The 25,609-nt window shown below is 43.2% G+C and overlaps 1 protein-coding gene across 1 annotated transcript in view; it reads right to left on the minus strand.

Annotated features, from left to right (window-relative positions):
- STK39 (serine/threonine kinase 39) overlaps positions 1 to 25,178 on the minus strand; it is a 135,537-nt gene extending 110,359 nt beyond the window's left edge. Inside the window, exon 1 of the mRNA XM_066634709.1 lies at positions 24,899 to 25,178. Coding sequence (XP_066490806.1) covers positions 24,899 to 25,055 — 157 coding nt within the window. The 5' untranslated portion in view covers positions 25,056 to 25,178. The remainder of the gene's footprint in view (positions 1 to 24,898) is intronic.
- Positions 25,179 to 25,609: the final 431 nt, after the last annotated feature.

The raw sequence follows: 25,609 nt of genomic DNA on the forward strand, positions 1-25,609 counted from the left end.
AAGACATAGGACAAAGTATGCAGTGAGCTACAGAGCTAAGAGTCTCACACAGTTTGAACTAACCAGCAAGTTCTCTAGCTGCAAGCTTCTGGTTTCCTATATAGCCACAAGGCTACATTTTTAATTCTGGTGCTATATTCTGTTGGATTTGTTCTCCTAAAAAGAGCATTAATTTACCAATATATAGAATGCAAAACAAAGTTATCAATAAAAAATCTGAAGCAAATTTCCCATTTCTGATAGACCACAAGGATGCCTTCCTTCACCTCACTCAATTAAGAATCTGTGCTCATAACTCAACATCACAAGCTGCAGCCACTCTTCAGCTGAAAGAATTCTGCTGGATTTTAATCTTTCAACACTAGCTAAAATGGCAAATGCTGTACTTTAAGCCCTGCATTTTACATAAAACAGATTTCCAAGTATTCCAGGTTTCCCTTTTTCAATCATTCCTCTCCTGTCATTTATACTTCCTGTATTGAAGACCACCACCTGTAAGGTCATATTATGGCAGAGATGCACGGAATCCATTTTTGTGAACAGTTCACACACATATCAAGGTGCTATTTGACTAGTAAACAGTCACTACAACACTGATTACTGTGGGTTGCAACATGAAACTTAGCCAGAAGGTGATGAGAGAGGCAGGATGGGGAAGCCATTTAAAGACAAGACATTGGATCGTCCAAGTAACCCTTCTTGGAATATCTCAGCTTTTCCCTCTGTCCAGTGCAGGGTTCAGAATGGGAGGACATGTCAATTTCTTCAAATTTTGTGAAAGATCAGCCATTTTCAACCACTGTGCCGTGGCACACTGGTGTGCCGCGAGTGGTCCACAGCTGTGCCACAGGAATTTGGGGGAAGGTCATTTATTAATAGGGCCAATGAGAGATGTGAACGTCCACTGGCAGCATGGTGTGCCTTGTCAATTGTCAAAAACCTGGTACTGTGCCTTGACCATTTTAGTGCCTTGTCAGTGTGCAGTAAGATGAAAAAGGTTGAAAATCACTGGATTAACCTTTAAAACAGGTGTTGCCAAACAAATGATACTTTGTATGAAACACATGCATTTCTAATTTTTCTAGCTAAGTAAATAATTTCACTACATGAAGCATAGCAGACTGTTAGCAGGGCTAGCCACAGCTTCATACTACTACTAAGCATGTCTCCGGGTAGATTACTGCAGCCTCTGCATGAATGGGTGCTAGCATTTCCTAACAAGTACATGCACCAGAATGCATGCTCAACAGGATGCAACAGAGAGGCTAAATAAGAAGAACTAGAATTCTAAAAACGGAAGGATGCAACCACCTTGCTATCAGGTCTACAAACATGTTAGGCCAGTACACTTGTCCAAGCCAGCTATTTGTCATACAGCCACACACACGTGGAGCCAACTCTCGCAATTTATTTATTCTCTGAGGGGGGAAGAGACGCTTCTCTCTCTCGCCCTCAACAAGTGACAGCAGATTCCACAGATGGAAGCACAGGCGTCTTAATACTGACCTCTTAGTAAAAATGGTGAGCTTTATGTACACAGAAGCTGGCACAAGTGAGCCAGCTTGTGACTAAGGTGCAAACAATACACCTGTGAAGTCTTTCCCTCAAACACTTATCTCCAAGTCATTTTCAGCTTCATGCACAGAGAAAGGACAATCTTCTGAGGCAACACATTCTCTCTCTCTCTCTCCCCCCACCCCCCTTGGTTGCTTGCTGAGTCACTGTCTTCCTCTTCTCTGAGGAAGTAGGACGATTGCACAGATAATGACACAAGAATTTCATAAGGGAGATGAAAATATGGGAGAACATTATGACTCCCTAGCACAAAGATATATATCTTAACACAGTCAACACCAACACTGTTAAAATGGGGGACTATTCTGGAGCTAATCCACAGCCATGCAAGGAGAACAGAACATGCCTGTATTTTACAGAGCAGAGAGTAAAGAGATCAAAAAGCATTTGCTTTTACTGTTAGAACATCAATCTGACCATCTTCCTTGCAATGTCTCCTTCCTGTTTCAGCTTTGAGACGTGCAAAATTTCACTCTTCATCTGCTGCTATCATGGCAACAAAAGGCCTTTGTTCACTGTATTTTTTCCAGACCTCCACTCTGCAGGGGAACCGTTTAATTTCTCATGGTCACTATCTAGTAACAGATTATGCAAGTCTTTGATGCAACAGGAATCATATGAACATAGCACCGTCCAGAAGAGGAAGCATTCACGACAGCTGGGACCGAATACTTTCCATGTTCTAAATGCCTGTTGGGAGGACACTGAATTGGCTATGAGTACACTGTTCATTGGTCAGAGCCTCCAGTTATTTGTTAATTGGAAAGTGAAGCTTTGAGTTTAAAGTTACCCACAGCATTCAGGTTTCTTAGGCTGTCAGTCAATTAGATCTCTCTCACACACATGATGCATTCTGATCAACCAACATTCAAGGTAGTTATTGCATTGTGATGGAAGTTAATCCACTCAGGACAGTTTTACATTTTGTGCTCAAACCTAGTTCTAGCCAATCTCAAGGGAGCTAGGAGGCAGCATCTCCTGCTTCCTACTTGACAATGGACTGTATGCTTCAAGCAGCATTGGAAACTGAACAGAATAAACTGCTAGACTTTCTAAAAATGGGGCGAGAGTAATATTCACCCCAAAAACCCTGGATGCATCCCGACATAATGTCAAGCACAAAACCATCTCCATCATTCTATAAAATTCAGACCTTTGGGGACATTTCACCAGGCCTGCTTTCCGCCTTTCTTAACATTCAGCCTGAAGACAGCGTCAGAGGAATGCAAAATCTTGTTTACATCTATCACTCTTTTTTTGTTGCCTCTAATAAAGTTCTGGCACTTTCTTTTAAGTAAACTGTATGCTCTATTTGTACTTCAGTCTACAGCAGGGGTGTCAAACTCTTTTCATACAGAGGGTCAAAGTTTGCGTTCATGATGCTTGTTGAGGGCCTGAAGTGACACCATTAAGCAGTTGATGACCAGAAGTAAGCTCTTTGTTCTCATACAGAAACTCTTCCGCACACGACAGAAGAGAAAATGCGCAAATCTTGTTCATAGTTTCAAGATATGAGAGAGACCAACTATCAAACTGGGAGAGCCCAATTATAACAGGTGACGGATAAATTGTTTCCAGGGGGTCACATTTGGTCCGCGGGCCTTACGATTGACACCCCTGGTCTAGATTGTTATTACAGTTAGGGAGATGCAACACTGTACCTCATTCCCATTTTACTGGGATCAATTTATTTTGCTCGAACATATGCTTTAACTTCCACACCTCAGGCCTCAAGTAGTTATTATAATGCTCTATAACAGGGGTGTTAAACATAATGCCTGTGGAGCGGATCTGGCTTGCGGAAGCCAGTGTAATAGTTGAGCTCTCCCCAGCATGACTATCAACTGCTCTTAGGAGGCCTCAGAAGCTGAGAACAGTATGGGGGGAAAGACTGACCAAGAGGGTGAAAAGGGAGAAGCTTCAGGTGTGCTGGAAGAGCCCAATTATCATATGGCCTGTCCTTTCAACAGCATTACTTCTGCTGACGCATTACTTTGCAGAGCACCTCTCAGCTGCTAAGCTGCAAATTGATGCCTCTGCTGCTTCTGCACTGCAAAGTTGGAGGTCCACAAGATAATTGGGCTCTCCTATATCCTGAAAAGATTATCAAGATTTCTGTATTTTCTCTTGTCTTTTGCAGCTAACTAGTTTATAAGTGAAGGGGGGGGGAAAGGATATATTCCTGGTCATCACCTGCTTAATGATATCACTTGTGGCCCTCAGCAGGCACCATTAACGCTATCTGGTCAGCCATATGAAACTAGTTTGACACTCCTGCTCTACACACTCCAATCTAAGCTATTGCTAAGAAGAGATGCACATTTAGGGGTAAAATTGGAAGAGATTGCTATGACAAGTGTTGACACAGCTTCCACATCAATGGAAGACCAATGTTTTCATCAGAAGCCTTCCTCTAGAGAAGCCCTCTATTTGAAATAAGACAAATGGTGTCTGTAGAGGGTCTTCTCTATGTGAGGGACTCCAGTTGCAGAATTCACTCCTGTAATATGCATATGTATTGTCTTTTTTGGCACCGCAAAGATAACTTTCAAAAGCCTGGAAGAATAAAAAGGTATTCTAATAACCATTTTGAACAGTTATAGTTTGTCGACACATTTTCTTCATAGCTCATTCTCCATTTTCTAAAACCGCTCTGGAAACACAATTGAAGTCATATAAAAAGTTCATAATATAATCAAGAGTCACCATGACTTATCCTCCTGCAATTCAGGTTGATGTTCTCCTGCTCTCACAACCCTTTGACAGACACAACTGACCAATAATTTGAATGCCAATTCAATAGTCTGTCTCACCCCCTCTTCTCATGCTTTAAAGCAGGCTGTTTACTTATTTTCAGAGTGCTATACAGCTGCCCTCGTCTTATGCAAGCATTACGTTCCAGAATCAGAGCATAAAGCTAAAATCGCGTATACAAAAAATTACCATGAGAAACCCACATGTTTGGAAAAGACAAACCATCTCTTTAAAAGTTGCAAGAGACAGGTAAAAACAGAAACAGGAGGGAACAGCAGCTTCATTCTCTGATCTCATGCTCATTCTTAGGCATGTAAGAGGAATAGCAAACAGAATCACCTACAGTAAACTGCTGGTTTTTGTTTTTGGATAGTCAACCATGCAAAGTTGGATTTGTTTAAGTCAACTGTGCCTAAGATGGAGTCTGTATGTACGTTTAGTCCCCCTACCACAACTTTCTTTTAAGGCAGAAGTTTTTGTTTTTTTTAAAGTCGTGGAAAAACTGCTTTGGGGATGAGAAAGCACAGTCATGCGTGCATAGTAGTTTCTGCAATCTAGGGAAAAAGATTGTGCTCAAACAACACAGAGCAACTGCACTTCCTTAGCAGGATATTATAATGCATACCCACACTCACTCACAGTGGCCTAGGCTACGCAAGCCACAAAGGCGGGATGCCCATTTTTCTCCAATGCAGTTTCAAGACACGCATGTCAGGATGCATCAGGGAGGTAACTAAATCCTTTGAATGTCCAGAGAGCTTATCCAGTAGTGCAACAGCTACCACTCTTAGTCATTCCTTTCTACCTCCATTTTCCCAAGACAACCACACCTGAACCTCAGCCTCTTTATACATTCAAGGGGTGAATCAAACAATCAAGTCAGCTGAAAGAACCACCCACCCAGAAGAGATGAGATGCTCTTGAATCATTCTAGGATGGAAAAATACTACAATTGTTTTAATAGCAGGCTCTTCATAATTCATTGTTACACAAATACAATGACCTGTGAACAACTCAGAAGAGTCAGTAATGATGCAAGGGTAACACCGTGAACTACCATTCATTTGTGCAGCTGGGGGTGGTTATTCCAGGTTTGCTAACCTGAGATGATAACCTCTAGAAGCCTTGAAGTATGTTAGTCACTCCCCTCATGGCCTATAACCACCCATTTTTAAAAATCCTCACCACTCATCTCTTTGTATTCAAGTGTGAAGGCATTAGAATACAGCCAGCCCTCACATCTGCACTTTTGGAAATAGGATTCTTAAAGAAAAAAAGCCTTCACTATTACAACCACTTCATTCTTCTGTTCTCAGGAATGTTATGATCCAATATGCAAGTGTGCCACTTTCCCCACACTACTTACGTGTAACAGTTTACCATCCTTTCACTACCACCAGCATAGATCAATTGGTCTTGTTTGACATAAAGAAGGGAATATCCAATGAAGTCAGCATGTATGCTTCTTCCACTTCCATCCATCTCTATAGCTGATAATCTCACATACTGGGGCAGGGGTGGAGAAGCATGCACATATTGCATTACTCATAAGAAACGAAATACACATTATCATGAAATACATAATAGGTGGGAATAAATGTATGAAGCATGCAAATGTACACGAGTAGTTTTAAATCACAGAAAAAACCAGTCCTTCATCAAGATCTGTTGAGTCAGATCTACTGCCAATCCTTCTAAAGTTTGTCATTTTATTTCATCAGGCTCTTAAAACATAGGCAAGCCTTCTCAATCTCATCATTTATTTTTTGCTACTTGTTCATTTACACGGTCTTTGAAGTTCTACATTCTTTTCCAATTTTCCATTGCTTGTCAACAAATGCTTGGTTTTTTGTTTGTTTGTTTTTTAATTGTCCTCCTCACATACAGTTTGAGAGGCAGTGTGGTATAGTGTTTGGATTGCTGGACTCAGTCCAGAAGACCCAAGTTCAAATCCCTGCTCAGCCATGAAGCTGACTCTGTCACATAACACCAGAACCAGGGGACATCCACTAAAATTGAGTGTTGGGAGGGTTAGGACAGACAAAAGAAAATATTTCTTTACTCAGGGTGTGGTTAGTCTGTGGAACTCCTTGCCACAGGATGTGGTGATGGTGTCTGGCCTGGATGCCTTTAAAAGGGGATTGGACAAGTTTCTGGAGGAAAAATCCATTATGGGTTACAAGCCATGATGTGTATGTGCAACCTCCTGATTTTAGAAATGGGCTACGTCAGAATGCCAGATGCAAGGGAGGGCACCAGGATGTGGTCTCTTGTTATCTGGTGTGCTCCCTGGGACATTTGGTGGGCCACTGTGAGATACAGGAAGCTGGACTAGATGGGCCTATGGCCTGATCCAGTGGGGCTGTTCTTACGTTCTCATGAACAACAATAACCTTCCTTACCCTCATGACTTTTCAGCATTCTCTCTTGTGTCAGAGAGACCCATAAACTCATATAGGAAATATTAGCATAGTGCTAAAACAAAATTAGGTTTTGTGTACCTGGAGATTTTCTTACATACAAGAGGCCAGTCCTACAATAGTCATATACTTGTATTTGCAGAAGTTCAAGGAAGGGGTGAAGACTTCAAGATAGTCAGAATTTCTGATCAAACTGATGCAGGTTTATAGTAAAATGTTGGATAGTTGATAGGTGTTTATAGAAAGTGGGATCCTGGAGAGTCCTCACTTGTCAGTTAAGATGCAAGAACTCTTGCTACATTTTGTCACAAAAATCACACTATTTTTCAATATTGTACATTTCTTATTAAAACTAGGACACAGTTTAATTCTTGGGGTAGGGGTGGAGACCAGGGTGGTGTAGTGGTTTGGGAGGTTGACTTAGACCTGGAAGATCCATGTTCGAATTCCCCCTCATGAAGCTTCCTGGGTGACCTTGGGACAAGCACTTTCTCACAGCCTCACCTACCTCACAGGGCTGTTATGAGGACAAAAGGAGGGGAGCAGCTGTGTACACTGCCCTGAGCTCGTTGGAGGAAGGGTGGTATAAAAATGTGAATAAATTAATGAATGGGTTAACTAAAACAGAACACAATTTACAAGTTAGTTTTATGGTAATCTGTAATCTTAGTAGTCAGTTTTTAGCTAGAATTATTGTATGGTTCAGTTCCAGCAGTTATTGCACGACCCAGTGAAAGAAAATTCCCAAGATCCAATTTAAATTCTAATTAAACTTAGAAAGTTTTAATCTGCCTTACAGGACACACTAGATATGATAGGTCATTTGTTGTTCATACAATGCAGAAAGGTCTGAATGTTATAACAAAAACAAAAACAAAAAGAGGTCTGCTCAGGTGAAGGCTGCTGAAGCAACAAACTTCAGTGAGTGTGCAATCCTTCTGAAAGGGTGGCTTGGTGGATGAAAAGTGATCTTGCTACCATACTTTTTAACTTCTCAGTCAGACCTGCTGCAGTGTACTGTGGACAGGCTGCCCAATACTAGACCTCCAAAAATCAGCAGCCAGATTGTTGTCTTAATCTCAAAGAGCTGATCACATATCTGCAGGATTTAAAGAGAACTTCACTTGCTACCAGCTTGTTTCCAAGTGCAATTCAAGAAATATCAGTTCTTATCTTGAAGGACCTGAGAGGTTCAGACCATCTTTCCCAACTCTACATAACAGAGAAAGGGATCCAGGTGGGTGGCTACAGGTGCCTACAAAACTTAGGAACCCCGGACTCTCATGGCCTCAGATTCTCCAGTTTTGGTTGCCTGGCTTTTTTAAAATCACTGATTTTCTACTTGATTGCTGTTTTAAAGAATGATATTGTGGGTGGCCCAACAGGTGAAACAAAGGCAGAACAGGAAGTAACACAAAACAGCCCCCCTACTGCTCAATGCATTTTCCTCCCCAACCTCAGTTCCTGCTATGGAAAAAAAAAATGTTTCAAGCAACAGAGTGGCACAAGGTAGGATAGGAGAGACAGTAATGGAATGGGGAAGACAATATCTAAGCCCCCCACCTCTCTGATTGTGGCAGAAAAACCAAACACATTCACTCCTTATAAGCAATGGGACAAACAAACATACAAGCCAGGCCAATAAAATTTTGCTTGATCCAAGGAGGTCAAGTCTCAACTTTTTAAAAGATGGCAATCAACCAGAATAATTTCTAACCCTCACTTGTCAATTCCATTCACCCAACCCATAACCATATACTGAATGCCCAGCAGAACCTTTTGTCACTAAGAGCATAAAAGGGTGGTTAAGGTATAAAATGGGCTATTACACCACATGACCTAAGCATGAATACATTTCTTCAGAGCATTAAACGGCAGGATTTTCCTTTCACTTTTAAAAATCTTAGTAAAACATGATGTAGAGATTCTAATACCTTAACAATTAAGGACATAGGTAAATTTAATCCTTTAATAAAACTACAAATATGATTGTAAGTATATTTCGCTAAATACATAGAGCAATGCATTGCAGGAAGAAAGAAACACAGAAAATCTTTCTGTTTCTACATATTTAAACCTGTTGTGGCTGTCTAAACACCACAGTTCTTCAATGCTTGTTAATGGTTCTCAAGTAGATTAGAAAAGGTCACAGCCCATTTATATTGCATTAGATGAGAAAGAGGTTAAGGCTAATGAAAGCTGGTAACATAAGCATATTTCATTTTTAAACAGTATAGCAGACCATTACAAATACTTCTTACCATCTGCCCCACAAGCAAGACACACGTTTTCCACTCCCCCCCCCCCCCACGATCAACCAACTTTTGAGAGACAGGCAATGCAAGCTGCACTGGCAAAATTCTGAGTAATCACTACATAGCTCTTATGTGGAAAATCATCTTTAGAGACGGGGGGGGGGAGTGGAAGATTTTGGGAGTGGAGAGAGCCTTGATGTCAAAATATGGAAATGACATGGTCATCTGGGTTAGCTCTTATCATTCGTCTTTTACAGCAGTGTTTGATCTTGTTATATTCCAAATATCTGTTCCAGCTTATTAACTACCCAAGATTTTAGGGAGGTGCTTTTAAGTCTCATACCATCCAGCATTGGTCAGACAAAGAACTTCTGGAAAGGGGTGGCATTAAGTCAACTTCTCCAAGTCACCTACAAAGCAAGAGGCACAAACAACCTCTTGCTTTGTAGTTCCACAAGTTCCAACAACTGGCCTATTCCAAAACCTTGGCTTCCAGAAATTGCCCTAGCACTTTGGGGGAGAAAAAATAAATAAATAAGTGCCCATATTTTCAGCCCATGATACAGAATTAACTCCCAACACTTATGATTTTCCAGTTGTCGAGCCTCAGTGCATTACAGCTAAGTTATTAGTCTCATGCCAAAAAGTCTCATGCCAAAAAAATATCTGATATTTAAATTTTGAACATGCTTCAGTAACAGGTACAAGACAAGAACACAGAGTACTAAGGAAGTACTGTACCTATCAAACAGATACACTCAAATGTTATGAAAGCTGAATAAAAAAAATACATATTAAAAAGTAAACTCTCATCTCTTTAGGAGATTAAACATCCATGCCTCACTTATTTGCTATAAAGTCTGTTCACTAAATGGAATGAGGAAGAGAAGCTTTATTGGGAAAGCCATCTTGAAATAATGTTTCTTTTATATATTTTCTACTAAATGTAGCTCTGTCCCCACTCCCCTGAGACATATACTGGAAAAATACTAGCCCCGCCTCTAGTTAATTAGCTGACCAGGCTGACTGCCAGTAGAAACCTCCTGTCTTTTTTTTCCACTGTCTTGGCTTATAGGTTATAAAACGCACCATTAAGGAGGTAAGGAACAGCATTTTCTAGAAATGTTACCTTATTTTCTGTTCGTCTTAAAAAATTATCTCCCCCAACAAATAGGTTTGCCTTCACTTCCCAATTGAGGGAAGGAACACACAGAATCATACAGAGGGGTATAAATATCAAAATTTATCACTCTTACCCCAAGTTACTTTATGCAACACAGCCACAGATGTGAGTTTTCTGGGAGGGAAACATCGAGACAAACATTAGTTATCATTAAAAATTCAGAACTGCCTAAATAGATCATTTAAGCCCTAAAAGTCTCTTCCCTTCCCCACTAATGGCTAACATTTTCACATAAGATACAAAGCGGAGAGCATAAGCTGCTAAACAGAGACAAGCAAACCTAGGGAGGGGGGAAAAAAGGCATGAATAATCCCAATACTGAAAGTGATGCAAGAGTAGTCTGAACTTACTCCTTCCTGTAACTCATAGCACTAGCAGGGTTGGGTCTGGGATCAGAGTACCAAAGGTAAATTTCAGAATAAGTAGTTAATAAAAAGGATGGCGCACAATGCAATTCTAGTTTCACAGTACTGAGCAACTGCAGCTCATATGCACAAGCTTAGAATGATGGAAAGTTTCCAGGGGCAGAGGGTGCAACTCCCAAGCGGACTCAAGGCTCAGCACCTCACACTTTGCGCCCAGTACACAGTTTGTAAGCAGAGATTATTGTGGCATACCTCACTTCTTAAAAGTGACTTTCCTACCCCTTTGCTAGTGATGTTTTCCTGGCATAAGAGGGTACAACAGAGGGGCACCACTACAGCCCCACAACTGCCATCTCTTCCAGCACAAGTGCTTCCTTCTCTATGCAGCTGTGGCAAAACATTTGCTAGCAGGCATGCATCTACCAGCACAATGCAACATCATCTCCCCGTTTGCCAGCATTTCAGGTCAGCACTTAATGCTGTCTGTGCTGCCACTCTGATCCTGTCCTCTGCTGAAGAGAACACAGGCACTCCAACTCAAAATCCGGCCTGAGGGCTAATTCACCCATCCAGGCAGTGTTCAGTCCTACATGAAACATGAGGTCTTTATGCACAGGAATTACACACTCAGGCATGCTTTCAAACCTGCAAGTGAACATGTGAATAAGAACTTTTCTACCATGTAACCGAGCAAGAGTTAAAAGACTTTAGTAAAAGAGGAAAGGGAACCAAAAGGAAAACCACCAAAGTATTGAAACCAATCACTGTTTACTTCATTTCCATTCAAACTCAAAGCTTGCAGGCCACAACACAAAGGCACTCAATCATGACAGGAAAGTTGAAGACACTTAGGGCCCAATCCTATGGGACATGTGCTGCATCCTGCAAGGAAGCAGTCACAGAGGCCTCCTCAAAGCAAGTAAATGTTCCCTTCTTTGGGGCTGCATCAGCTCTGGAAAGTTGAATACAATTGGGCCTTTAGGCTGCAATCCTATGCACACTTACTTAAGAGTAAATGCTATTTAATTCAGTGGGACTTTACAGTAGGCATGCATAGGATTGTGCTCTTAAACCAGGAGATATTCTACCATAGTTGATCTTAAACTAAGCATAACAAACAGACTCCTTTGCATTCTGGGGACTTATTAAGTTACATTCAGATAATCAAGAAATATCAAAATTTTAGACAGCACAGTATATTCATTTATTAAAATGCTGGAGATACAGATATCTAGAAGATATCCTAAATAAAAGTTCCATAGAAACTATAGCCATTTGGTTCTCATTCTCTTAAAAGGAGAATTTTAAGCTCAACTATACCTATGTTAAGAAGCATTTTTAATTTAAAAGGGGGGGGGAGAGAAAACAGCCCACAAAGAAAGTTACAATGAGACAATTTTCAGCAAAAGATTTCAACATGCTATCTTCAACTGCCTAGAATGCAATCCTGTGCACACTTCTGAGTAAATCTAAACAAGATCATACTATTCAAAGTATGATGTAAATATATATGTGACTTATATGCTTAAACCTGTATCTTTATAGTGACACCAAAGACAAAACCCGATCACATGTTTTATGGCCATACATGGGTACTGCCTCATATCCTCATGCAAGTTCTACTTGTAGCAGCTACTAGTTAATGTAAACAGTATCGCAGACACTATGAAAAACAATAGTGGAGCAATAGAGTTCCTGCCTACAATCCAAGCTAGATGGTGGGAGAAGGGGAAAAGGTAACAGTAGTGAAGTTGCACCAGCACAGGACAGATCCAAGTCACTTTACAAGTTTGCTAGTTAACAAGAACAAATTACTCCTGAGCAAGTCCTTGTGAAATGAATGAGAGCAGTGGAAAAAGCAGTACAGTACTGCTCATTCATTCAAGTGATGTTTGAAGAGAAGAATTTCATGGTGCCACCCTACTGCCATCCTTAACCATATTTAAGATACTGTAAGATGCTGGACAACCTTAAGAGCAGCCCATCTGGATCAGGTCAAGGGTCCATCTAGTTCCACTTCCTGTTATCTCACAGTGGCCCACCAGATGCCTCTGGGAACACTCAACAGGATACAGGCATCCTGTTCCCACTCCCTTGCATCTTGCATTCAGAGATTGGCTAACGCCAAAACCCAGAGATTGCATACAGTAATGTCAATGTCTCACTTTGCAAGTTGCTTTTCTTCCACCCCCTGTTATATGGGAATTATGTGCTACTGGCATTAGATCAGCGCAAGCACAAAAGACAGGGACACAAGATGGTGGGTTTTTTGGCAGGAAGGTGAATTGCATCTACGGCAACTCAGAGACCATTTTATCATTGCCTGGAAGAGGCCCTTGAGATAAGCTTCCCTCCTGGCATCAAGCACATTTCTCCTGAATTCACTGCTTTTCATATACGATCAGAAAGTTCACAAGGCAGCATCTGTCCACAGAGAACTAAGCATAATTAATCTAATGAGATTATTCACAGGTTGGCACTAATCATCATCCAACAGGAATAAAAACAATATTAATTCAGCATACAGGATGCTCCAACGACTCATGTCAGATCAAACACCCAGGGAATCAAGTGTGGAAATGTTAACCCCATTGATGCCATAAAGATTAATCTACCATCTCATTAATGAGTAATTGATTATGGAAATCTTCACTCAGATTCAGAGTTTACCACTTCCAGGGTGTTCTGGACAAACCTTTCTGCCCCTGTAAAAAGCGTTCAGGTGTTTCAGTTACAAGGTTGGCATTTTAAAGAGCAGCAAGGTGGACCTCATACAAACTTTGCAATTTCCCCTTCACAAGCAAAGTCCTATGCTGGACACGGCCATCACCAAAGCTACCTGACAGCCAAATGGCTATACTCATTTACATCAATACCTCAGTGCAGACAATGTGTTGTGATCCTTGCATCACTTTGAACAGTTATTTGAAACTAGATGAGCTTTTCTGAAGCCTAAGATCTTTGCTCCCATCCTGAATCTGCAGTTGCCTCTACCTATCAACCCCACTGGCTTCCTCATAAGATCACAGAACTTCAACTTCACCACTGCCCAGTTAAAAGTTCACTTTTATCTCTTACCTAAACACTGCGATTCACAACACATTCCACTCCAGCAAGGGCTTATTAAGCCATTTACAACACCATTAAGATAATAACTAATTCTGAGATAGCAACTTCTGCCTACATTGAATTCTAGGGCTCTTTATCAAATGATTTTTTATTTTACAGCTGTACATGAATATCTAGGGTCGAACGCCAGGGTGGTTTGGGAGTTGGACTTAAGATCTGGAAAACCCAGGTTCAAATTCCAGCTTTGCCATGAAGCTTCCTGGGTGACTGGATCAGTCGCTATCTCTAAGCCTCACCTAAGTCATAGGGTTGCAGTGAGAACAAAAGGAAGGGAGGAACTATGTACACCACCCTGAGCTCCTTGGAGGAAGAGTGGTATAAAAATGTGAAAATAAAAGAGATATAGATTTTAAATACACAAATCACAAATTTATATCTTGTGAGATATACACACATAGATTTCTCCTTGCACAACAGGCAAATAGTATTGCATAACTGTATTTAAATCACTGCTTCTCTCAAAAAAAATACAGCAGTAATAACTGGGCTTTCTATAAGGCCCTGGTAATTGAAGACAAACTCTGCACTGGGTCCCTACCCAATATCTCCTGATGGTGCACTGAGTACTACCCACCAGTGCAAAGAATTCAGTGCCTGTCTGACCAGTTGGGCCTTCTGATGGGCAAGGGCACTTAGTGCCTGACCCCTGTGCATTACTGAGAAAAGCATTAAATGTAAACATATGCATGCTAGACACAGACATGAAGTGCACATATTTTGCACTTTGGTACCCATGCACAAGTATAAACTGTTTCACAAGAACCAAGTGATTAAAACCACTTGTGATTAAACCAAGTGATTAAAACCACTTGGTTGATTAAAACCAACCATTTTAAATCATTGTGTTTCTTTGGTTTACACTGTGACTTCCACCTACAAACTACCAATTGCCGTTTTGAACAAGGGAGAAACAAAGAGACGAGAAAAGTGCACCTATCTTACAGAGAACGTCAACCTAAATTCAAGGTGCATAAAGACATACAGTACATCATTTTAGTGAGGAGCCCACTTGCATGTTTAGCAAGGAGCATGACTTGCGTGTCAGAGATATAGTCTCTGTCCAACCCATCCAATTGAGCTCAGTGCAAAACCTGCTCATTCAGTTTGCAGCTAAAGGGCCAGTGGGCAGAGCTCACTGGCACGCTGATTGGCCCTAACCACTGGCATGATCCCTTCATTGAGCAGATGTTCAAAGGTTAAAGATCACTTTTGAGCATGGCATCAACGCAACTTCTCAATCAGATGAACATGCAGGGTAGTTTTTTTTTTCCTTTTTAACTGTCCCAACCTGAAGTGGAGGAAATTAGAAAGTAGCATTCAGTCCAGAGAAAGTTACGTGGGCAGTTTGAGGCTGCACTTCCTCCCGTTCCAGTGACACCCGTATGCACCATCAACTTAGTCACGGAGCACAGAGGTTAACTGACTGAGTTACGGATTCCTGGTTCCAATCACACCTCTGCTATGAATTCACCTCAGCAAGCCACTTCAGACTTCCTCTGTGCTCATTTGTGACTCACTGGCCTGGTCTGCAGGCCTGTTGCAAGAACTTCCAGGATACTACTTGTAAAGCTCTTTTGAATCATCTGAAGCACTACTGCATATAAAATGCCAAGAAAACACAAGCATTTTGAGGCAAAAAGCATCCAGGAAAGCCATTATCCTAAGAGAGCTGACCCTTCCTGCCCACTGTGTCGCTGGATATTCAATTGTCTGTCCAAAGCCAGTGCCATCTGGCCACAGTTTCCTCAAACAATGCAATCAGTAAGGATTCTGCAGCTGGTTACAAATGCAGCTGTCCGGAAGACAAATCTTGTCGTGCTGCCCAGTGCTACACCTTGCAAAGCCAGCACTGACCAAGCCTACACTGAAAAGTATACCAAAGCAAAAACCAAGGCTTTCGTTAAATAATTATATTTCAGTACTATTAATTACTGTCTCAGGCACTGGTCCTTGGAAACTATGGACTTGGCAGCCGGATCCTCACCTACACTGACGAAGCCAGGCTGTGTGGCCTGCAATGTATCCAGAGCAGGCTAGGAGGTGACTGGAAGTCTCTTCAGCATAATGGGATATTTTCCCCCGTACCCTGAATAATGTTCCAGCCTGCCCTGTGGGACTATGCTGATATCCCCCCCCCCACAAGCTATATAGCTAGTGGAAGTTCAAGCAGCACCATGTATTGCCAGCTGGGCCAGGAGGGGGTTAAGAAGTGGCAGAGGAGGCGTTCACCGATCCTGCCCCCTCCCAGGCCCAGTCTGTCCCCATTCCACCCTCCCCTACCCCCAAAACACCCCCTCCCCACCTCCAGTCCACCCTCCCATCACCCTTTCCCGATCCCAGCACAGCTCAGCAGCATATTTACCTTCACCACCAGCAGGGCTCTGGATACAGTGCTACCTACTCACACAGTGTCGTGAACATGCTTTACAGTATGTTTGCAACACCTTCAGCCGGCGTAGGGACTGCTGCACCAGCAGTGGCTCGTGTTAAAATTGTGCTGCGTTACTTAAAGCGCACACTTACTTAAGGTGGAATCTACTACTTCATGCAGTATATTTCTCTTTGGTTTTTACACAAACCTCTAGTATGTACAGCATGTATTTTCCTAAGCGAACCTGGGAAGAGGATTCCAGCTACCTATCAGTTTCAGTTTCTACTGAGATTCACAAGCTATAGGGAAGAACAGCAACTATTACCTTGCACATGCCCAAATTCATCTGATCTTGGAAGCTAAGCAGGGTCAGGCCTGGTTACTACTTGGATGGGAGACTGCCTGGGAATACTGGGGGCTGTAGGCTTATACCACAGTCTTTCAAGACTGAAGGTTGCCAACCAAAAGGGAAGGGGAACTCTTGTAATTTTGATAGTCCTCACACTACAAATTCCCCTAAACCAACTCAATCCAAACTGACCAAGTTACACAGGGCAAAAAAAAAAAAAAAACACCAAAAAAAACACAGTTACTCTCAGGAAAGAAAAGAACACTTGGTCTTGGGCAGTATATTGAGAGCCATTACAGAAAGCCGCATTATTACAAGTTACTAAGGGAACAATTCCACTGCCTGCTTCTCCACATTATGATTTAGCAAACTTACTGTAGGTTGGCTTGCTAAAGGATCACCATCTGAAAACTACAAATGACATTTCTTTTTCAACACTGAGTGAAAGAGAGAAGTTGTATTCCAATTAAACTTCTCAATAAAGTTAGAAGGCATTATAAAATACAGTACAGTCAGACACTGAAATACACTGATAAGGGGGTCCAAGTTTAAATGCCTTTAAAAACAAAAATTGTGATGCAATCTGGAGCAAGCCATGAAAAAGAAAGGAACCTCAAAGTGATCTGGAATTGGGCCTTTCAGTACTTTCAGTTTCCAACTCCTCAGACTTGGAAATAGCACAGTGGCTGGAAAAAGGTAGAAAACCCGATTTTCATCTCTTTTTTGTTTTTAAAGGTATTTGAACTTGGACCCCAGTATCCACTGGCATCTGTGGTAAGTCAAATCTGCTGATACCAGCATCCAACTGAAATACGTACTTCCAATAATGCTAGAGGTCTGTTCCTAAAAAGCTGAGCACTGTCTTAAAGAGCTACAGGAGACAACATTTAAGGAAACTGGTGCCAACAGACCAGAATGCACTGCTCTCATTGACAGTGATTATAGCCAACGAACCCAGGACAAAGAACGCTTTAATGAACCCGTATTATTGGCGGTATTACTGCAACAATCCCTTTTGAAAGAAGTTGCATCCAACTGACGAACAAAATATTGCATCTCAAGTATACAGCAGGATCATCTTCCTACTATTTCAATCTCTCAAATACACATCCAATTTTTCTTCACAAACGATGTGAGCTGTAGATGCAGCACAGCCACAATGTGTGCCTGAAACAGAGATCAAAACTGTACTTAGACTGTACTGACTCACCTTTTTACAACTATGCTATCCTCTATGTCACTTCAAGCTAATCAGTACCATTTCTGCTAGCAAGAGAATTTGCAGTATTGTGATAACTGCTCCATGACTCCCTTCCCTCAATCAGCTCTAAATGGCAAAGGAAATAACAGGAGCACAGTGGGGCCCTACAAACCTCTAAGGCAGTGGTTCTCACACTTTTAGCACCAGGGCCCACTTTTTAGAATGAGAATCTGTCAGGACCCCCCAGAAGTGATGTCATTGATGTCATGCCCAGAAGTGACATCATTAAGCAGGACCATTTTTTACAATCCTAGGCTGCAATCCTACTCACACTTACCCAGGAGTAAGCCACATTTACTATCATTGTTAAAATATACATAGTAGCTTGTTAAAAGTACAGGTCTATAACATTTCCCCAAATGTAGTCACATAACAGGGTAGTATCAAGTCTAACACACTTTGAAAATAAAATACTGAAATGAATGGGGAGCCACCGGAAATTGGCTCGCAACCCACCGCATGGTTCCCAACTCAGTTTGATAAACACTGCTCTAAGCAAAGTTAAGTAGCAAAATTCTATACAAGTATCTGCAAAACCAGATTTTAAAGGCCATTGTTTAACTAAGGCACCAAAGAATTGGGTCCTTAATGGTTACATCAGACATCGCAAGATTTGCAGCCCATGCAAATAATTACACCAAGGTAACGTACTACAATCCTCCAACCATGCTTGCAATCTCATAAATTGCTAAGGGGGGGAGGGAGAGAGAGAGAAACACATCTCTACTTCATATGACATGTTTACAAGAATAGGACTTGCTCCATTCCTTGGATGCCTCTGTCATTTACAAAAGAAAGAATACATCCTCTACAGAAAGCAGAGAAGAATTCTGGAACCTCTTTATATGGCTTCATAATGAAACAGAAGCCTCCCTTGGAGGAAGCTAGGAAATTTATTCTTGTCCAAAAGTAGCACCAGAGCACACAATGGTAAGAAAAATCTCTCCTGAATAGCTCCTATAGAGGTACATAATGCCATATCCCTTTGTTTCTATGAACACAGCCTCAACAACTTGAGAAAACACTACAGAAAGACTCCAGCTAGAAGATATCTGCAAACATAAAAACACCGTTAGTTATAGCAACACATTTCATACTAGCAAACAAGCCAACTTTTTCAAGAAGTCCACCTGAACTGCACACTCGTAAAAAGTAACTGGATTGATGTTACCTGCATGCGAAGAACTCCAATGGATATTCACTTGTGTAAAAGTTTAAGCAGATGGTACTTTCAGGGCTGAAATCCTAATGATAGTTATCAAGCAGGTTGCCTGGGATATACATGCAAGTCGTAACATACTGGTGAAGAGGGAAGCTTCTAGCCTCAGCTTGAACACAGGTGGCTGAATCATTTCCCCCCCCTCCCCATGTCATTCCCGTGTGTTCAACCAAAGCCAAAAATAGCAAAGTGCAGTTACCTCTTATTTAAGCTGTAAGTAACCTACCAGTCTGCTAACTGTATTAACAGCTCCCAAGGAGACACATTTTAATCCGCAAGAGAAATCACCAACTCTTCAAGTAACTATAGTGAACTACAAGCAGCCATTCTAATATAACTTATGAAAGAAAGCCTTCTGTGTGCCTGGGCTCAAGTTGGATACAATAGCACAGAATTCTGTTGTACAGCCAACTCCTGGCATCTGGAGTACAGCTGACCATGGCATTTTAGAAACCATATACATTTTCCAGACTACTATAGGGGCAGAGGGAAAAACAAGTTACAGAACTTTAGCATGCAGCCAGGGGCACAGACTCCTAAGTGCTACAGTCTTCTTTGCCATTACTGATCTCTCAAGCAAGGCACTAGCCACAAGAAACACCTTTCTGGTTTTAGGAGCATTCGGCCCCAATCCTAGGCGGGCCTCACAATCTGCCAGCATAAAACAAGGGCTGCTGGCACCGTTGCCACTCCGTTGTTCTTTGGCCTGTTCTTCGGACATCACAGAAGCCAGTAAGCTTGTGTTGGCAGCAGCATGGTATAGTTCAGGAGTGTCAATTATAAGGCCCATGAGCCAAATGCAGCCTATGGAAACTCCTTATTTGGTCCTCAGGCTCTCCCAGCACCACCATCAGCCACTCTCAGATGCTGAGCTGTCATCACTGAAAGGGCAGTCCACATGATAATTGAGCTCTCCCATATCTTGTCATTTGCAGCTAATGAGTTCTTAAGTGGAAAAAGTACTTACTTTTGGTCAACTGCTTAATGACATCACTTCTGGCCCTCAGCAGGCAAGGTAAATGCTATTCGGCCCACTGTATGAGACATGTTTGACACCTCTGCATAGAACCTCCACCAGGGCATGTAGGTCAGCAGCAGGGACAGATCAAAGATTGGACTGGGCCTGGAGCAGGATGGATGGACCTTAGCTTCAGCCCCACACACTGGATTTCTCCCCCTTTCCCATCCTGGATCTGCACTCCCCTCTCCAAGGCCCTTCAGACACCAGCCAAAGTGCTGGCCCATAGCATGCAGTGGAGGTTGCATCAGCAGTGCTACACACTCTAAGCCAGAAGGGGATATAATTGGGCTGTTCTGCTGAATCTCCTATACAGTGCTTAGCAGCTTCCGGAAGTACTTTAAAATGTAAAGAGTTGTGGAACCAAGACTGAGCTCCCTTATCTGCTTCCCACCCCTGCCCAATTCCAGTTCAGTCTCAATAAGACAAGCACTTGTACAGGTTTTGAGACTTCAAAAGTCTGTACCAGTAGGCATGTGTGCCACTGTCATAGCTAATGCTGCCCAGGGAAAACGTATGGCCAGGGTAAGTTGTCCTCCACTACAGTGTGCATATGCTGCATATTTTTACATTTACACACACACACACAATTATTTTCATTGGTTGATTTTTGAAGACCCAATCCAGGTGCCAATCAACATCATCTCCTCTCAACATCATCCCCAGAAACAGAAGGCTATGTCCATGCCCAGTCATTACATAAACATAAGACTGCAATGATAGCAAGTACTACCTGGTTATAACCTGCAGCAGTTAAAATTTCATACTTCTTATATATGCACATTTTAAATGTGCTCCTGTTAAGAAACAGGACTGTTCTATGCAATTTAATCATGCTTTGAATGCCAACTTGCAGCTATTTTGGCCTGGGAGAAAAACAATTCACTAGACTAACTGCTTTAACTATTTTGCTATGCATAAGTTTGCACTAGTTAAGAGGCCTTTTATTTAAGCTTTTTGGGCTGGTCAGTGCTTTGTAATGTGTGCAAGGCTACTTCAAAGGACTATCCTTCTGAATTCAATTAAGATCGTTCTGGAAAATCCTTTCAAACACAAACCTAAGGAGATATACATGGATCATTTAAGATAATTCCATTAGCACCAAGCATCCTTTCACAAGATGCTGCTTCAATTAAGCTCCAATTAAAAGTCACGTGTCTGATCTGCAATTAATGAACTGATTAATCACACCAATTAATGCTTTCAGCTTCAATGTCTATCGTAACATCAGTATGGTACAATGCAATTCATGAAGCATTAGAAGAAATATCATTATGGAATCTCCTAGGGCTAGGCCAACAAGAGATCAACAGGAGCTGATCTATTTCAGGAGGCTCAGGATTTCTTGCACTAGGTTCTTCTCCTTTAAGAATTGAATACATTCAGCACTAAAAACTCCTTGTGTCAGAAAAGTTGAAACTTGTCAGACTGAAAGTCTAGGTAGGCCCTTCCTTGTCTGTAAAATAAGTCCCATAAAGACTTAGGAATGCTTAGCTATAGGAACAGAGAAATCCAAGTTCAATCATTAAAATCGTCTAGCTCAGATATCGGTGCCAAGTGGCACCAACTCTCCAAAGCTCTTTCCCAGTGGTAGCTGGAGATACCAGGGTCTGAGCATGGGACCATTTTCATGCAAAGTATATGCTGTACCAATGAACTTCAGTCAGCCTTATGCTGACTTAATTCATAAAGTTCTGCAAGTATTATCAGTGAGGAGTTGCAATCCCAAGCACATTGTCTATCTAGAGCAAGGGCGTTCAAAGTTTTTGGCAGGAGGGCAAAGTCAGCTCTCTGACACTGTGGTGGGGAAAAAAATTAATTTACATTTAAAATTTGAATAAGTTTACATAAGTTTACATAAATGAATATATTAAAGATGAACTTATACGAATGAATGAAGGTCTTGCAATAGCTCAAGGCCTATAAAAGACCTTGCACAAAGAGAGGCCGGCCTTTCCTGATGCAAGCAAGCAGTGAAACAGCAAGCAGTGGAGGGAGCCCTCATCCCACAGCTCACGCGAGAGGTCAAACAGTCACCCGCACACTGAGAGCAGTTGCATTGAGCCAGTTCGGGTTCCAACAAATCTCCAAAGGGCCAGAGGCTCATTGGAGACTAGGGGCTCCCTGAGGGCCTCATTGAGAGGCCTCAAGGGCCGCATGTGGTCCCAGGGCCAGGGTTTGGGCATTCCTGATCTAGAGCAGTGGTTCACAAACTGGTGGGTTGCAACCCACCAGTTCATGTAAAAGGTCCCCCATCCCCTTTAAGGGATGGGGAGGGGGCGAGGGCAGCTACAGGGGTGGAAGGGGAGTGCTTTTACTTACACATGACTGCAGGACGGTGCAGGGAGCTCTCCACAGAGCTCCCTGATGCTTAGAATGTTGAAAAATGTGGGCACAAAGCCCTTTGCAAACGCAAAGAGGAAGTGCTTGTGCCCCCTTTTTTTAATGTTTTAAGTATCAGGGAGCCTGTGGAGGGCTGCAGAGCTCCACACAGTCCTGCAGCCACCTGTAAGAAACTTCCCTTCCACACCCATTATCCTGGAGACCGTTGCTCTGTTGCGTTGCTGCCCTCACTCCTTCCCCCACAAGGACTTACCCCAGGAGTAAAATTCCCAGGAAGTTTGAGAACTACTGATTTAGAGAATGAATAATTGACCACAGTGAAACTTATTTCTAAGTTAGCATACTTAATTGTGCTGCAAGGTGTCGGTTAGTCCTTTGGAGTGTGCAATCCAATGGCTGCAAATTGTACAACCATTAATGTACGTAGTTTGCCAACTCTTAATGTACAAACTCAACTGTCTACCCTACAAAAAAACTGTAACTAGAGACCAGAGATTTCTGATTTTGCATTTCCAAAGGGGGCTCCTCCCTGTGCTTCAACAAAAGGACTTCAATAAAATGCTCAGTTCTTAAGTTCTAACCTAACTGTAAAAAACAGAGTGCAGTACAGCTGCATCAGAAAGACCAATTTTGTGAATTAAATGTGAAGATGAACACACAAGCCAGCAAACCATTCTCCAAGGTGTTCTGCTGTCATTGTCCCTTTACAATCCTGCAGCTGCTGCCAATCCACAGGTGCATCTACAGAACACCACACTCCAAGTAAGAAGTGTGCTGCAGATCTCTATCACTGCAGAAAATGGGATGGTTTAGACACCTCACATAGCATCCTCCAGCTATTTTAATGTCACTGTGGAAAGGCAAATAAAGAGAATAATGAGACAGCATGATAAAATGCTAAGGAGTACAAGGTAGGGCAAGATGGGGTTTTGCTTTAATAGCTGTTAGTCTGAGAATAAGAACAGCTGTATCTTCCTAGGGAGACCACATGGAATGCATACCACTTTGCATGTGCCCAGGTCAAAGCAATGCAGGGAAAGTCAGCTCCAGTTTTCTGTCTAGCCTTTTTAGAGCTTCAGCAGTTGGTAGCCATCAATATTAAAACTGCAAGATGAACCCAAGGCAATATGACCCAGCCGGAGTTACTGCCGCTGGTGGTTGAGGCCTAGCTTGCAAAGCAATTAAGAGTTCTGGATTTAGCCCTGAGTTTCTGCTGTCTTGGCAGGTTTTTGGCTGAGTTGCCTATAAGCTTGCTTGCAAACCAATTCATGCCCAACAAGACTGCATCCAAATAACCCTTCCCCCCCAACTTGTCATTTTACTTAACATCCATCATACCTCCTCCAAGTAACATTCAAGAAATAAACCACATTGTCCTTTGTTAATGCCACTTTGCCATAAATCAGTGTTGTGGACTACTCCAGTATCCCTACCTTAACCCATTTTTGCCCAGCCCAAAGGTGTACATATTTGATCCCTGTTGTGTTCTGCTGGGCAGAAATGGCTTAATTGGGGGAGGGGGGCAGAGATGGCACTGCAAAGAGTAAATTAAGACATGGCAACAATGATCTAGTTAAGAGAATCCTATTCGAGAGTGTAGGAATATAAAATTAAACCAAGAGGACAGGGTGGGGATTAAAAGATTTGATGGGGCGGGGGGGAGATGAGAGCCATAACAGAAGTCTGTGGGTAGGGAGATTTGCAGAAAATTGTAATCTAAAACAGATCTGGGATTTTTTTTTCTTTTTAATATATAAACGAGACGGTGCAGCTGTGTTTTAAAAAATGGTATTACAAGGGGTGAGGGCAGAGAATAGAAAAAAAGAAGGGCTGGGGGGTCAAGTACATCTTCCCACGCCGACATGATAATCATACTGATGATGATGAAGATGATGATGGCAGGAGAAGAGAGGTGGGAGTCCAGCAAGATTCCCACTCCATCATGATAATCATACTGATGAAGATGATGATGAAGATGATGATGATGGCAGGAGAAGGGAGGTGGCAGTCCAGTAAGATTCCCACTCCAACATGATAATCATACTGAAGATGATGATGGCAGGAGAAGGGAGGTGGGAGTTCAGCAAGATTCCCACTCCAACATGATAATCATACTGATGAAGATGATGATGGCAGGAGAAGGGAAGTGGGAGTCCAGCAAGAATCCCACTCCAACATGCTCCTACCTGCAGGAACAAGAGGAGTGGGGGTCCGGCAAGATTAAAAAGAAGCCCCCCAGCCACTTGGAGGCTACCTGGTTCATGGCAGCATCAAGCACCGCAGTTGGGAGAAAACTCTGGGGAGGCAGAGGAAGCGGAGCGGGGGCGGGGGGACTTCTGGAGCGCTGCCGCCGCGCCCCTCCAAGGAGGTGGCCTTGCGCGTTCCAGAACGAGCCGAGCCCGAGCGCTCTAGAACGCCGCCGCGCCCGCCGCCCCCCCCCCCCCAACGCTGCAAGAGAAGGTTCCAAGCAGCAGGCCGCCCGGTGCCTGGAGCGGGAGGAAGTCAAGTTCGCGGCAGCGGCGGCGGGCACTGCAGTGTGGGCGCCTCCGCCGCAATGCAAGCCGCTGGGCTCCAGCCACCCAAAACGCCGGTAGGCCCCGAAGCGCGCTGCATCCCCACCCAGCCCAGCCCAGCCCAGCCCGGGGCTGCCACTGACCGATCACCTCCTGCAGTTCATAGGCGTCCCGGCAGATGGGCCAGCCGGCGGCTTGGGGCGCGGGCGCCGGGGGAGGAGGCGGTGCAGCAGCTGGAGGAGCAGCAGCGGGAAGCGGCGGCTGCTGGACGTGGACAGGCGACTCGCCCGGCTCCGCCATGATACTGATGCTGCTGGAGCGCACTGAGCAGCGGCGGCGACCTTCTTCCAACTTCTCCGCAGCCGCCGGCAGCACCTTTAACCCTCATCCGCAGCTCGCTCGCTCATGCACTCGCTCCCATCCTGCCTGCCACCCGGCGGGGGAGGGAACGCGCCGAGGGGGCGGAGGCTCCTGGCTGCTGGGAGCGTCTGCTGCCGCTGCTGCACGCGGACCAGAGCATTGCGAGCAGAAGTCGCCCCCCTTCCTTCCCAATTAAAAGCAACCCGTTCAGAGCCCGAGCCCAGGCACGTCTCCTCGGAAGTCAGTCCCATTACAAGCCGTAGGGCTTACTCCTAGGAAAGTGTGGTCAGGACTGCACCCTCGACAGCCCTGCCTCGTTAGGTGATAGTGACCGCCCCGGAAAGAAGGGGGGCTGGAGAGCACAAGCCTTACTCAGAAGCAAGCCCCACTTGGGACTTACTCCCAAGTAAGTGTGCACAGGATGGCAGCCAGAGAAATGCTTGCAAAGTCAGGTTTATCAAGGCGGATTGCCCCACGCTGCCTTGATCAAGATG

Source organism: Tiliqua scincoides, chromosome 1 (genome assembly GCF_035046505.1).
Source record: "Tiliqua scincoides isolate rTilSci1 chromosome 1, rTilSci1.hap2, whole genome shotgun sequence".
Classification (NCBI taxonomy): domain Eukaryota; kingdom Metazoa; phylum Chordata; class Lepidosauria; order Squamata; family Scincidae; genus Tiliqua; species Tiliqua scincoides.